The 16,657-nt window shown below is 40.5% G+C and overlaps 1 protein-coding gene and 1 long non-coding RNA gene across 2 annotated transcripts; one reads left to right on the top strand and one right to left on the bottom strand.

Moving 5' to 3' along the window:
* Positions 1-209: 209 nt before the first annotated feature.
* Positions 210-13,833, bottom strand: cct2 (chaperonin containing TCP1, subunit 2 (beta)). Its single transcript, XM_084050294.1, has 16 exons — positions 13,754-13,833; positions 12,063-12,137; positions 11,907-11,972; positions 10,454-10,565; positions 9,057-9,133; positions 8,784-8,896; positions 7,152-7,354; positions 6,594-6,694; positions 6,339-6,466; positions 6,041-6,144; positions 5,172-5,291; positions 4,290-4,418; positions 3,306-3,409; positions 2,348-2,447; positions 1,499-1,640; positions 210-796 (listed from the first exon to the last, which is right to left on the bottom strand). The coding sequence occupies exons 1-16, from the start codon at positions 13,754-13,756 to the stop codon at positions 766-768; spliced, it is 1,608 nt and encodes a 535-aa protein (XP_083906420.1). The 5' UTR covers positions 13,757-13,833; the 3' UTR covers positions 210-765.
* Positions 13,834-14,963: 1,130 nt separating this feature from the next.
* LOC311040192 lies at positions 14,964-16,657 on the top strand. The gene is made up of 4 exons (XR_014600247.1): positions 14,964-15,048; positions 16,075-16,138; positions 16,324-16,348; positions 16,539-16,657. It is a non-coding gene; the product is annotated as an uncharacterized lncRNA (long non-coding RNA).

Raw genomic sequence — 16,657 nt, 5'->3', positions numbered from 1 at the left:
ATGGTTCAAATTGATATAAAACCTCTCAGTAGGGTTACTTTAATAAAGTGTCATTTTGTAATATTGTCCCACAACGTAAAGATGCTTGCTGGCATTTTTGTCTATAACGATTTTTAAATTGACCATCATCTACCATTGATGCAGACATTCCTCATTCAAATCATTACATTATACAATAAATCTGACAAAGAAATATACACAAATGCAAGTCATCTGGCTTGTTGCTTTTATTTTTTCAGTAAACAAACATCAACACTTTTGTTCCATATTTTGTAGACAACCCAGCTAACACTAGCATGCCCCTTCTGCTGAACAGTAGCATGGTAACAAGGCAATGTGTTATGAGCTCGTAGATCGGATATTTTGGCTATTCGTCATATGACAAAGAATGTAGGTCTTAAGTCGTTAAAACTATGTTTACCGTTACCTAGCATTGACTTCAGCCATATGGCGACCATATTTAGTGGTTATAATGGCTATGTAAGCATAACATGGAAGCCACCATAAGCACAAACCAGAGTGCCTAACAAGGGCTCAACATTAACAAACGTAAAAAAACTAGCGGTCCACAAAGCTGGGGTGAAACCTTAACCTCTTCAGCATAATCATCCATTAAGCTAGGCAAGTGAGCTAGCGTTAGCAGGGCTAGTCTGTACAGTGCTTCCAAAGGGACCTAAACATGAAAACCAAGAGCGCCGTTTAATTCTTCTTCTAAGTGAACTGGAAACAGATAAATACACTGATCGCCCTCTCCATAGTCCTCATCTAACAGGGGTGGTGGTCTGGAACCCGCTTCCTGTTGGGGAACAAACGTATTAGGAACATATTCACGCGAAAGAAAATAATATCTTTCCATCCATCTGCTTCTTTCTTTCTTCCAGTGTCCGAGTAGCTCAGTTGGTAGCAGGGATGGAACGATACAGTAACTGCATCGATTTTAAATTTCAGCAATCGAAGTATATCGAAATGTTAACAGCAACATACCGTATTGTTTGACTTTGTATCGTATCGTTTTGCAATGCAAATAATGGATTGTATCGATACTAAGCACGTGGGCGTTGTATTTAGCAATAAAAAAAAAAAAAAGAAAAACAGGGGTTTCATTTCTTTTCCATTACATATCGCTACACTTGGTCTATCGATATATGTGTGTGTATTCTCTGTGTTCATGTCAAGGTGCGGCTTTGTCCATATGTGCTCAAATACAATGTCCACGTATTTGCCAGATAATCACTGTATTTACTTATTTATATCCGTAATAATGATTTCAATAATCAACAATAATCCTCTACGACCCATTTACTTATCCATCTATAGCAGTGCTTCTCAAAGTGGGGTTCCAAATGCACCCTTACAGGTCTGTAACTCTGAGAGTGTACAAATGGAACCAAACACTCTCAGTACACTCTCAGAGTTATGGGGGTCCTTGCAATTTAAAAAGGTTTGAGAACCGCTTAATGACAGTATCCCATCCATCCATCCCTGCCTCCCTCCATACCTTGGAGCAGCCTTGATGATGTTGTCCACTCTGAGGATCATCTCCGCAGCCTCAGCGGCGCTCAGCAACACTTGCCTCTTCACCTGGAACGACTCTGTGATTCCCAGCTCACACATGTCTCCGATGGTCCCCTGGTACATGTCTGCACACACACACACACACACACACACACACACACACACACACACACACACACACACACACACACACACACACACACACACACTTGTGTTGAAATTAAAAAGTCACATTTACGATACTTAACATGTCTAGTCCTACTGTAATGTGTGGTTGTGTGGGTGAGTGATTATTTTGCAATTGCTTCTGAGAGCAATGCCACACGCACACATATTACTAACTAGATTAACACTACTGGAGATATGACACTGCAGCAGCTTTGGACCTGGCCTGAGTGACTTTTGAAAACTTAAGCCAAACAAAAAGAAAGAAAGAAATATTTTGTGCTGGTGAATTGTAGCAGGGGTACACTAGCACAGAACGTTTGAAAACCACTGGCGTAGAGCACTCGTTCTTTAACCCATTAAGACCTGAGGCGATTCTTAAAAAAATTTTCAAGAATTTTCAAAAATAGCTACAAGCTCATAGTGCGGCACTCGGTGCCGCGCTATGAGCGTGTATATCTGCTATTTTTGAATAGCCAAAGAAATGTAAAGTGACCCAGATGCGTTCCACGTCTTAATGGGTTAAGTGGGGCCATCACCAACTATTTGAAAACAGCCGATCTACAAGCTCACAAAGCGTCGCAATGCGTATCATGAGCTTGTAGGTCTGCTGTTTTTGATTAAAAAGATTTGGAATAATCTATCATATAGTAGTACATGTACTCACCGAGTCCATATGTGTTCTTGTTCTCCTGGTGAGCGGCTCTGAGCTGAGAGATCAGTTCAGCGCTGTCATAACCTGCATTGTCTGCTATGATGGTGGGCAGCTGCACAAAAAAAATTTTTTTTATAGTTAATAAATGTAGTGATAACATGGCTGGTTAGTAATTTAACCGACTGGTTATAAATATGTGACAGAGTCCCAAGACGACTTTGTTTTCCCAAATAAAACATGACAGCACAAACTTCAAGTACATGCACACCTCTCCGAACACATTGCAAATGTTACAAGCGGTTATTGCATTTTCAATCATCTGAAATCATCCAAAGCATGATATTTTCTCTAACAGGTAGAAACCTTGTACGTCCAAAACCATTCATTTTGGCCCCCGAGGGAGTGCTGTGCCAAGTGGGAATTAGGTCGGATAAGCGGTTGTCCAGAATCTCCATCGATAAATCCTCAAATCTCTGTGTCCCCTTTGTAAATGATGGTACCGACTTCATATAGAGAACTTATAGAACATTTAAATGGTTAACCGATTAAGCCAGTGGTCCAGGGACCACCAGCGGTCCTTGGGGGGAGGGGTACCAGTGGCTCCCAGCAAAATTATTTCAATCATTTTAACCACTTAGCTTTGGCTATTTTGGAAAAATCTTGAAAATGTGTGCAAATCTTTGAATATATATATATTCTTTTAAGCGAACATTTTTAACTCAAAGCTTTGCTTCTGGGGGTCCCTGGCACAAAACATTTTAAAACGGGGGCCAAATGTATATCAATTTAGGGTTCCTTGGCATGAAAAAGGTTGAAAACCACTGGTTTAAGCGAAAAGTAATCCACTATCCGTTTAGGACCAATTAACTGAAAATATAAATTGCTTCAATCAATTTGAGGACAGACAGACAGACGGACAAGGCGCTGCAATGTTTTAATAATTACATAAGCCGTTTAAATGTATTTTTACCATCATCAGAGCCTTGGAAAATGACTCCATAGCTACAGCCTCCTTTCCTGGTGTCCGTATGGCCAGATCAGTCACCGCCTTGGCCATTAGCATCTCAGAGCAACCTGGTGGGGCAAAGAGAGTGGGGTGTGACCGTTAGGATCTATTGATGCGTGTGTGTGCGTGTGTGTCAGTGCTGATTTCGTCGACTAAAACTATGACGAAAAACCTTCGTAGAATTCTTTTCACTGCCGAAAACTAAATACAAACTAAGCTACGATGGCTAAAAATAAGACTAAATATATTGACAATTTCATCAACAAATAAAAACTAGACTAAAATGTTAGTGAGGGATCAAGTAGAACTAAAAGACAAGTCATTTTATGTTGCGTTGCGCGTGTGTTGCACTCTGAAAATAGCCGATCTACAAGCTCACAACGCGTCGCGCTGTGGCGCGTTGTGAGCTTGTAGATTGGCTCTTTTTCTTCCCAATTTAGTCGTAATACCAATTGATTCCTCCCCACACAAATTTCTGTGTTGTCACTGCTGTTGTATCCTACTGACTCACCCTGCCAGTGAGGAGCCCCCACCGAGAGGACGTAGAGCCTTCGTCCTACTCCTCCCGCCCAACACTCCCCGCTGACAGGTGCCGCCCCAGCCCGTAGCAGTACGTGCAATGACCATTATCACCCTCCTCCCCGCCCGGCTTCCCTCCCCTGAACACGGGCCAATTGTGTTCGTGCAGACGCTCGACAAAGACAGATGCACCACGGTGGATTCGAACCCACAACCTCCGTGGTGGTGGGCAGGGACTTTACCACTGCACCACCCGAGCGCCTACTAAAACATTTTAGTTGACTAAAATATGACTAAAACTGAATTTTATTCAAAAGACTAAAACTAAATCAATATTTGCTGTCAAAATCACGCGTGTGTGTGTGTGTGTGTGTGTGTGTGTGTGTGTGTGTGTGTGTGTGTGTGTGTGTGTGTGTGTGTTTTGCATACCTCCTCCATACACTGTGCGAGTTTCTTTGACAGTCTGAGCGAGAACACACAGTGCGTCGTGCAGAGACCTCTCAGCCTCATCCAGGATCTGCTGGGTGGCTCCACGCAGCACAATGGTGCACGCCTCCCCTACACAAACACACAGGAACATCAAATGTTATTGATACTGTGGAGAACATTTTAAACTATCATTGCATTATGAATAGGGCTGGGCGATATAGACAAAATAAAAATCACGATATCTTTGACCGAATACCTTGAACGATGCTGTAATGATAGCGTATTGCAACGATAATGTATGTATAAAACACTGTTAAAAAATAGCTGATCTACATGCTCAAAAGCAAGCATTTCAATCATTTTTAAAACTATAGTGGGCTTATCCCATTCAATCCGGGAACGCATCTGTGTCATTTCTAAGATTTCTTTGGGTATTAAAAATAGCAGATATACAAGCTCATAGCGCGGCACCAAAATAATATGCATTTGGCCGTGGATCCCCATCTCAAAATATGTTGTTCCAGGGTCCCCCAGAAGCACAGATCGGACTTTTCACTTTAAAACATATATACACTGTATATTCAAAGATTTGTCCAAATGTTCAAGATTTTTCAAAGCTCATAGCGAGGCACTCGGTGCCGCGTTATGAGCTTGTATATGTGCTATTTTTTGAATCGCCGAAAAAAATAAAAAAAATTACACAGAAGCGTTCCCGGGCTTGAAGGGTTAAAGTGATTAAGACCAGGCAAAGACAACATTTATGTCATGACATATTAAAATATCCCAGACGATATCTAGTCTCATCTGACGATGGGTAATAATATCGGTATAATGCCCAACCCTAATTATGAAAGTATTATTGGCGTGTTGTTGGTATCGTACCCATGGCGACTCCAGAGAAGTGGATGAGTGTGTCTTCTCCAATCATCACCTCCTCGATCAGTTTGCAGTGTCCCAGCTTCACTAGTTCGGGATGGTCAAACGTACTGGTGATCTCTCCTCCTGCACACACACACACACACACACAACAATGTGAAACAGTTTGAAAACATGGCACTAGAATCATGTTGCACTGTCTTCATCAACGTAACATTAAACCTTGATAGTCACAATTATTTTTGCATAATAGTCATTATCGTTTCCATGTTGAAAGATGTTCACATATTTTCAAATATAAAAAAAACTGAAATAGCAGATCTACAAGCATACAATTTGTAGATCAGATATTTTTACATGTATAAACCTTTTTAATGTCAATCATTTCTTTTTATATATTTAAAGGGATAGTTCACCCCCAAATTGACTTTTTTTCCTATCGATTAGTCACCCCATGGAGACTTGAATTCAAGGATATTTTTAGTTTTTTGTCGATTTCCTATGCCCATAATTTCATAACCAGCAGACCGGTAGGAGACACAAATAGTCTCCTTTGTATCTCCTACCGGAACCGCTGCCTACCGGTCCGCTGGTCATCAAAACGATATCCATGAATTCATGTCTCCATGGGGAGACTAATCGATAGAAAAAAAGTTTTTTGGGTGAACTATCCCTTTAAGTTATTTGTCATCTGCCCTGTGCAATTTTCTATTACGAAGAATAAAAAAGGAACAGAAATACACATCTATTCATATGTTCAATGGCCAAACACACAATACAATCCTTAATCGCAATTATTTGAGTGACAATGAATCATCAACTTAAATTTGTAATGGTGACAGCCCTAGTTAATCCTATAGATCCATCCATCTTACCAGTGACCAGAGCCAGCCTCTCCACCCCGGAGAAGTCGGCATGTTCGATGGCCATCACTCCCGCCTGAGCGAACAACTGCTCTGGATAGTTGTAGATCAACTGTCTGAGAGAGACACACACACACAGACAGAGGTGTAACATTACCACACACTACTACTAGAAATCAGTGGTTCTAAAAGTGAGGCACCGTCTGGGGACGCCCGGGGATCCTTGGTGTATTCATGGGGTCCCCAGCAATATTGAGATTGGTGGGGTGTGTGTGTGTGTGTGTGTGTGTGTGTGTGTGTGTGTGTGTACCTGTTGATGAAACAGTTGATTCCGTGTTTCAGGATGCGTTCAACTTTCTCCTTCATCTTTTCTTTCTCAGCCATTTCAATTTCTGCAACCTTCGCTGTCGAGTCAACTCTCACCCTGGAGCCAAAGATCTACACAGACACACACACACACACACACACACACACACACACACACACACACACAGAGTACGTTAGTGAATTATATTGTACTTGGCATGTATGTACTGTGACAAAGACGTGTGTAAGTACTGTATACCTTAATCTTGTCTGTGTCCATGCCAGTGTTGGCAATCAAGATGTTAACATTCTCCATTCTTTTGGGCTGATTCACCCCAACCTTCTTATCCAACAGGAAGCCTACACACACACACACACACACACACACACGTTATGTTCTATGGTGTGCTAGCTGGTTGTTTTTTTGGTACCACCTATGACCAATCAGTGGTCTGCACTCTGCAGTGTTTTCAAACCACCTTTTGGTATCGCTGATTATAGCAAGTTTTTTGTAACTGTTATGATTTAGAAGACATTTGTAGAATCCCCCAGATGCAAAGATTTGAGTTCAAAATGTTCGCTTAAAATATATATATATTCAAAGATTAGCAAAAATTTTCAAGATTTTTCAAAAATAGCAGATCTACAAGCTCACGGCGCGGCACTTGGTGCCACGCCGTGAGCTTGTATATCTTCTATTTTTGAATAGCCAAAGAAATCAAAAAATGACACAGATGCGTTCCCGGTCTTAATGGGTCAAAAGCTGAAAGACGGACAGCATGTCACTGTGTGTATTGTATTTATGTGTGTCGTTTACCCTCGTCCAGGTAGGAGTCGATGAGACTCCCTCCCAGCTTCTTGATGACGTGCACGGCGTCCAGGTTCCCAGAACCCTTCAGCCTGAGCACCGCGTCCACCGCCAGCTGAGAGAAGTGGGCCTTGTGATGAGTCAGCAGCTTGGAGGACAGGGTGGTCCGCGCGATGTTCAGCAGATCCACCTGGAACTGGACCGGGTCATTACTGAGAGAGAAACACACACACACACACACACACACACACACACACACACACACACACACACACACACACACACACACACACACACACACACACACAGTGAGTTTACTGTAGTAGCATTTTATTGTGTTTAATGTGTAAAGAGAAAAGGCAATTACATTTTTAATTTGGCCCTACTTTCGGATCATTTGGTCCACAAAGTGTGGGAATACAAATTATCGGATTTGGTCCATCCGTTCGCCTCAGGATGTTTGGCGTATAGACTCCTTATCAGACAACTTCACACTGATAAGAACCAGTATGCGCGTGCTGGCCGGCACCAACTGAAGCCCACCGCTCATAAGATGCAATGGAAAAGCGGTCACTGCACTCACGTGTAAAAAAATGCATCCCATCAAACTTTCAGATGCTGTTTTTCTCCCAGTGTGGAGGAAGAATACTTAGGATATTTACTAAGATCTCTCACACTTGAAATATATAAAATGTATAATCCTTGGTTTCTGTTGTGTATAAACAATAATAGCAATTCAAAGCAGTTTTTCCCCAAACCACACCTGGCTGTCATCAGACCAGAGGGAGTGCTCTATGATCACGTAGTCTCGCGTCACCAGACAACTATTCCACAATCTCTGAATGCTAAAATAGAGTCTGGGACTCCACTTCCCGAAAGCTGTGTAACGGAAGTTGTTCAGACCGGAAAAACATTCGACCAATCACGACGCGGTGCCCACGGACCTGTAGTCCTAGTGGAAACAGAACCGAGGCGGAAGCATAGTCATAGGAGCGGTAGATTCATGTTATTTGTGCGAGGATTGTTTATCACAGAAAACTGAGAAAGGTATCATGGAATTAACGCAGAAAAAACTGTGAAAGAAGACACTAGTAGACATAAACGATATTTATGAGATTCGTTGATTCCAGTCGGACTCATTTGCGCCACTGCACAATGCTGAAACGGACGTGGGTAGGGGAGGGGCATCCGCTTTCCCCTTACACATGATCAGAGCTTCCGAGTCCCAGACTGTATGTCGGAAACATTTGTAAATTGTGGGAGGCAACAGTCTGGCCACGCGAGACTATGATCACGGCACAAGAGCCTGCTCTTGCAGCTGCAGCCCGTCAAGCCTAATGTTTGCGGTGTCCCGCGAAGGTGTCGTGCGCAGAGAACGGCCGAGAATAGCAGACCTCCAAGCTCACAACGGTCGCATCCGCAACTCGGTTGTGAGCTTCTATGTCAGCTATTCTCGCTTAAGTATAATAACAATTACCCAGTTGCCCCTCCGGATGCCAAACATCCTGGGAGCAACTGAATGGACAAATTCCATTAAACCATTTAGACCTGAAGCAGATTCTAAAAACGCCTTCTAAATCCTGACCCAGGTTTTCTGAATAACTGCTAAAATATATAAGATGTTATGTAATGTGTGTGTACCCATGGTCTACTGCAGCCTCTCTCAGAGCATCTCTTGCTGCCTGGGTTGCTTTCCTCCATCCTGCAATGATCGTCTGAGGATGTATCTTCTTAGCGATCAACAGCTCTGCTTCCTACACAGTACACACACACACACACACACACACACAAAGAGTAAAAACTAAAAGTTATGAATCAAGAGTTTAACGGTCTCATGACAACACCTGTGGGTCAGACTAATGTCTGAGTATTCATACACATATGTAGATGAACACAATAACACACAGCTCTCACCCTGAGCAGTTCAGCAGCCAACACAGTGACTGAAGTGGTTCCATCGCCAACCTCATCATCCTGAACCTTGGACATGTCTGACACACACACACACACACATAACAATTATTATAAATCAAATTATCAATCACGTTGGAAGAAGTGCCAACTCTTTTATTGACACATTTTTCATGCGTGTTAGGTTTAAACCATTTACCATTTAAACACCAGCTGAAATTGCATATTTAAACTGCATGCAGCGATTTGTGGACTTTGAGGAACTTTTGATTTAAAAATATACACAAAAATGTAATATTTTCAATACTCTATCGCATCACTATGTCTCCATTATGACCTCGCTCTAAAAGTGTGAGGGAAGAAATCATTTCAGCTCGTTTTTTAACCCCATTTTATAATTTCATGTGGCAAAAATATCCCATCTACTAACTCAAAATGAGTCACATTATGAGCATGTAGATGGGTTATTTCCATTTATTTTGGTACATCTTCACCTCCTAATGGGGGGAGGCATTGGAACCTTCGGATTGATATCTGTATGTTCCTGATTCTAAACCTCGAGTTCTCCATTCACTCCTGTTGGAACTACGTACCCTATACTATTTTTTTTATGTCTACACAAACCTGTCGGCCACAATATGCCACCAGATTGAAAGTGGTTAATAATTAAGCGCTTACCTGTTGACCGATTTAATTAACCCTTTGAGACCGGGAACGCATCTGTGTCATTTTAAGATTTCTTTGGCTATATAAAAATAGCAGATCTACAAGCTCGTAAGTGCCGCGCTACGGCATAGCCAAAGGTGAAAAATCGTGCAAATGTGTGCAAATCTTTAGTTTGAATATATATATGCTTTTTTAAAGCGAAAGTTTTTAACTAAAATCTTTGCTTCTGGGGATTTTACAAATGTCTTCTAAATCAGGTTTTTTTCCTAAAGTTTTTTTTTTTTTTTAACCTATGTTGCTATATTATCAATGGTTTTCTAACTTTTTTCTTGTCAAGAACCCCCAAAATAATATGTATTTGTCTAATATATAATAATAATATTTTGTTCCAGGGACCACCAGAAGCAAAGATTTGAGTTTAAAATGTTTATAAAAGATTTGCACACATTTTCACGATTTTTCTAAAAAAATAGCAGATCTGCAAGCTACGAGCTTGTATATCTGCTATTTTTGAATAGCCAAAGAAATCTTAAAATGACACACATGCGTTCCCTTCCCGGCCTCAAAGGTTTAAAGAGTCTTGAACACTTCAGGAAGTCACAAGCTGTGATGCCATGACGGCTGTTATTTTCTTCTGAAAACAATGTCTCCGCAGAAAAAAATCATTATATTTTTTCACATTGAGCATCCCTAGTGTATGTATTCATGTGGGTGAGCTGAGTGAGAGTACTGACCAACAAGGACCTTGGCAGCGGGGTTGTCCACACCGATGGCTTTCAGAATGGTGGCTCCATCGTTGGTTACGGTCACATTTCCTTCTTTACCTCCTCCCATCAAGATCTTATCCTGAGAAGAGGAGAGGAAAACCATGAGCCGGCTGTCAACAAGCACAAAATATTAGGTGAATTAAAAACAAACACTTCATTCTGCACATGTAGAAGTGCATTCACAGAACTTCTATCAACTCTCGTTTAAGTCTCAAGGAGGAACACTGGACACCATGCAGTGGTCGTTTTGTCTGCATGAGTGAAACCCTTGCTCAACATCTGCGTCTAGAACAATGGTTCTAAACCTTTTCAGGCCGAGACCCCCCAAAATAATCATATTTGAACTGGGGACCCCTCCATTTTGTTTGACTCCGTTCCACAGATAAATATCTGGCGTTGCGAGGCGTTGTGAGCTTGTAGATCGGCTAGTTTCACCATTTTTGTCTCTTTCTTATATTATTTGACAATTTGGCCGATGTTTCATGTTATAGTTTGTCAATTACTTTTGTTGCAGTAATGTTTTTTTTAAATATATATATATATATATATATATATATATATATATATATATATATATATATATATATATATTTTAGGTATTAAAAATGTCTTAAAAATCCTTAAATTGTCACTTCACTATCATCTGGGGGCCTCCAAAAATCATGTGGGGACCCCCCTGGGGATACCGACCCACAGGTTGAGAACCACTGGTCTAGAACACCATGGTCAATGTCATTGTTGAGTGGTTCAGTTTTTCACAAAACATATGAAAATAAAAGTGTGCCCTACATGTGTTTATTAATTCATTCATGATTGCCTTTTGGGGGGAAATGACATTAGATCAGTTCTGCACAGTGCATATGTAACTGGGTATGTGTGGAACACAACTCTGAGGTAGCTAGATGAGAGCAGGACAGTGTGAATTATAACGTTATATCTCATCGTCGCCAAAAAAAGGTATGCAGACGGGTGGTCCGGGAGGCGACTGTGTGTTTCCTCCCGGGTCTCAGTAGAAGGGGGGCGGGGGCAAGGAGAGAGCCTGGTGACGCCGCTAGTCACTGCCTCACATCCTAGACGGCGGGGGGTTGATAATTTACGATTCTGTCCCTATCGTTACATAACTCCTACGGCACTGAGTCGGCTCTGAACACATAGGACCGACAATGGACGTCCATACAACCGTCAAGTTTGTGTGTCTGTGAGGACCTGTCCAGCTGACCTGCAAATGTGAGGCATCCAGTCCAAATGGCTTGAGGCAGAGCAGCGGAACTCTCAATGGACAACGCAACTCGCTTATTTTAGAGTGTTATAATCACTCATACCTCAGACACCATTTAGCTGCATTCAACTCGCCGCTGCTAGTGTGTATAAAGAATTGGTGTCAAGTGTGCTTTTGGTGAAATGTGTTTGATTGGCATACCATTCCTTTTGGTCCCAGGGTACTTTTCACCAGGTCTCCGATAGCGATAGCTCCGATGAAAGAAGACTAGAAAGAGAAAACATGAACTGAGTTAAGTATTTGAACATGCAATATGTTTTATTGTATTTACATTTTAACACACACACACAGTCTTACCAGTCTGGCGGTCTCAGCCTTCTCCTCATCTGCTCCATGTTTGAAGATGTTGACCGGGGCCATGGATAGGGACGCCTGCAGTAACCATAGCAACAAATCAAGGTTCAAGGTGTTGTCTTGTGTACAGTTATATAAGACAGGTATGTAAGAGCAAAACTGATTTTGTTCTGGTTCCTCATGACATTGTAGCAGCATCAATAATAATAATAAACATACATAAAAGGTAAATAAACAAAAAAGGAATAATCAACCACCTATCTATGCACCCATCAATACCACTGTTTCAAACTGATCAAACATTACATTAACACTAAAGTCAACCAGTCAACCTGAATCAGTCCATTCGTCATTACCACAAAATACTAACACAGATGAATAATTTTATTATAACAACTACAACAAAAAGTAGAGTCGTATCTGGCCTGTTATTCTCTATTCAAGGGAGATTACTTAACATGAAAACATAATTGACAGAAAATAAACGAAAAATGAAGCAATGGGGATACATTTTTTAATCAAAAGTAGCAGATCTACAAGCTCAAAATGAGCCTACAGATCTGCTACTTTTTCATAAATAATATTTGTATTGACTTTTTTGTTTTATACATTACATACACTACCACACACATTCATACACATATACCCTTGGACCTTAATGATAATTGTGTTCAGCCTAGAGAGAGGGACTGGCAGCTAATTGCAGTACAGGGCCATGTGTGTTCAATTTAGTTTAGTTTATTTGCAATTTGGGACCGTGTTTTTGGACATTCTTCTGTAATCCAGTTTATAATAAACACCCTCAAAGAGAAGAGGTCTCTCGGCATTTTTGCCAATGCACCAGTGGTCACAAGTTCCAACCAGCTAAACAATCTATCCTACATTACAATCATAATAATAATGATAAATACATTAAATAACAGTGTAATGATATAACCTAATTGATCCAATTAATTAAACATTAAAACACGTATTGAACTCGAACCCCTCCCTCATCCCCAGAAACACCTAGAAGGTTCCAGGAGTAACATAATTGTACAGGTCAACAATGTTGGTGTAACGCACTGTCACAGTTGAGCATCTTCTCTGGTTGCACTTTAGACATGAAAAGCATTAATGAACAACACGCACATCGTGGTCTTATTTACGCTTTGCTGTAGCTATGGATGGAGTCACATCATTATAGCCTTGATCAGTGGTGTATAGTAAGTTAATAAGTCCTAGGTAAAGCTCTATGGGTGGAGCAGAACAAAGCATCCTCATGTACAGAACAACCTTAAGGCTTAACGTGTTACCTATAAACCTAATGAAACTACAATATTGAACGTGTGTCTGTCATTAACAGAAATATAGCCTTTACAGTGAAAACATTCAGAACAAAAGTAGTTTTGGCCAGTACTTATAGTTAGCTTAGCCTCCCCTAGCTTAGCAGGCTAATACGCCCCATGTGCTTCATTGGAACTGCACTGTCAGCCGGCTAGCATCATGCTAGCTCTGGTTCCATAGCGTTATTATGGACCAGAGCTAGCATCACCGGCTAACGGAACGCAACAAACGTCGCCGTTTGTTTACGTTAATGTGAGTTTAAATGAGTTTATGTTTTGTCCCACTCTGCCACCGTGGCGTCACCGTCAGGGTGTCCATGTAGAAGTATTGTGTCATAATAATAATAATGAAGTAAAGTGTTTTCTCACCATTTTGTCTCTCGGATGATGGCTGAAGCTGTGCACGAGCGGAGAAAAGAGGGACGGATGCAGAGCGATGACGTAATGACGTCAAAACGACGTGACTGCGCACTTTAGTTTATCAGAGTCGTTTTTTTATTCACCTTTTCTCCACTCCAGGACTCAAATGTTTTACTGAAGTAAAAGTGTCAAATACTGCAATGTAGAAACACAAGATTACAAGTTAAAGTCCGGAATTCTACATTTACTTGAGTAAAAGTAGTGGTATCAAAATGTACTTAAAATACCAAAAGGAGAAAGTATACTCATTAAGTTTTCTAATGTATACAAGGTATAAAAAATATTTTCAAATATATTTTCAAATGGCTGAAGTGGTTACTGTATGTTTTGTAATAGTAATCAAAATCTAAAAAGTAACTATTAACTAAAGTTTTCATATAATAGTGGAGTAAAAGTACAATATTTGACTTCTATTTATAGTGGCTAATAGGAATTTACGGAGCCCCTGAAGGGACATTACTAGGTAGATTGTTTGAAGGGTAGGTACATTTTTTGGAAGGGTCACTTTATTTTTAAAACGTGGCGGTTTATGTTTTGTGGTATGGGGAAAAGAATAATATGTTGGCAGAAAAGAAAACGAGACTATAAAACATATTTTTAGGGGATGACATTTATTTAAAAAGGGGAAAGATTTTTTTTTTGGGGGGGTGACTTTATTTTTAAAAGCTGGCGGTTTATGTTTTGTGGTATGGGGAAAAAAATAATATGTTGGCAGAAAAAAACGGGGGGGGTGACTTTTTTTTTAATAGTTGCTTAATTATTTAAGGGTGTATAAAATTTATCTTTTTAGTGTATGACATTTTTTGAAAGGGGGATGATTTTTTTTTATTTATGGAATATAATTTTTTGTCTGATAAAAAAAACTTTTTGTCAATTTTTTTTTTTTTTTTTTAATGTTTTTTTTTTTTAGGTTAGTTTTTTTTTCCTGCATGACTTTGAAAAAAAAAAACTTAAAAAAAAAAAAAAAATCTTTGTAAAAAAAAAAAAAAAAACTTGGACCAAAAAAAAATATAGCCTATCTCAAAAATAAAACCTCTCCTTTTCAAACTCGTGCGCACGAGTTTGAAACTCGTGCGCACGAGTTTGAAAAAGCACTTTATTTTGAAGGACAGGGCTTCCGTCAAAGGAGTTCCGGCAAGTACGTCCCTTCCTCTTTGACCAAATTTGGTCACCAGACTTTCCACTTTCCACCACGGAGGAAATAGCTGGTCAGCTAACGGTAATCTGTTTACAAGGAAATGATTGTAAGTGATTATGTGCTCTCATTAATCTACCGCTATCTGGGAGAATTAATGAATGAATTAATGCGTGTGTACAGCTTGCTTACTAACGTTAGCCATTATGCTAGCTAACGCTAACGTTAGCACCGTTAGCTCCATGGGTAGCACCCAGCTAGCACTGGCACTGACCCACTACGTTAATGTACGTTGCCGATCATATTTATGTTGTATATGGCATTGGTTCTCAAAGTGGGGTCCGGGGACCCCCAGGGGTACTTGAGGGGGTTCCAGGGGGTCCCCAGCTAAATGATGGACAGGAACCAAATGGACCCGTATGGGTCTGTAACTCTGAGAGTGTACAAATGGAACCATAACGGGTCCATTTGGTTCCATTTGTACACTCTCAAGAGTTAAATTAACATTGATTTTACAATATGAATTGGGGTCCCAGAGGTATAAATGCCATTAAATGGGGGTCCGTAGCCTAATGCATGTTAAACTGGGGGTCCTTGAAATTAAAATGGTTGAGAATCACAGCTAGAGAGCCGTAAAAACCTTCTCTTATTGGGGTCCCTGGCTTATCTTTTCAAATGGGGGTCCGTGGGGTATTAAGTGTCATTTTGGGGGTCCTTGACATGAAAAAGTTTGAGAACCACTGGTATATGGAGTGCAGCGTTTCAAAGTGATTTAATTCTAGGGAGAGAATGTCATCATATTGGCTGGCATGTTCTATCATGTTCTATGACATGAATAACGTTGACACCAAAAATAGCAGATCTACAAGCACAACATGTTGCGTCCGCGACGCGCTGTGAGCTTGTAGATCTGCTATTTTTGGGGCCGACAACGTTGTGCGATGTAGCATATATATACTGATGCAATATCAGTTGTATGTACAATACAGGCTATTTAGAATAATGGAGAGGGCTGTCAAGCTAAGGTAAAGCAATAAAATATGTTTGGCCCCTGTAACCCCATATCAACAAATACTTCAAACTATCCAAATGGAAATGTCAATAAAATGTCTATTGTTTTAAATTCCAACTTCAGCTACAAAGGCAAAGCTGGTGTCATCGATAGTGGATACATTTCCATGCCTGAGGGACTGTCATGGGTCAGTAAGTAAAGTTAATACATTGTTACAAAACATTCCAATGTGAATCCTACTGTAATGTGAACCATTATTGGCAACTCTGAATTTCAGTGTTGCTGCTGGTTATTTCCTAATGTGTGCATGTGTGTTTGTGTGTGTTCTTTTCTGATAACTTTCTCTACTTTATGATGCATGTTTCAACCCAGGCCAGGGAGGAGTCACATGAAAAAGGTAAAGCAAGGTGTCTTGGATTGAAATAAGGTACAAGTTGCCCTTCTATCTCAATCCAACTCAAATGTACAGTGACTACTGTACATTTAGGAGTGGATGTGACTATGCTTTTTGCAACAAACCGTTCTTGTAAACTTGGATGTTCATCTATCACCATTAGCTTGGGTTAATCTTTTTCTGCTCTTCACAGAATCAAATAACTGCAGACAAGCCTTGCCAAAACATGTGGCCACCACTGCAGACTGCAGATGGGACAAATTCAATCCAAGCCATAATCGAAGAGTTGCCGCATCTAGTGGACACTCAAGG

This window comes from Gymnoscopelus microlampas, assembly GCF_963454915.1.
Source record: "Gymnoscopelus microlampas genome assembly, chromosome: 23".
Lineage (NCBI taxonomy): Eukaryota > Metazoa > Chordata > Actinopteri > Myctophiformes > Myctophidae > Gymnoscopelus > Gymnoscopelus microlampas.
This window is presented reverse-complemented; position numbering and strand designations above follow the sequence as displayed.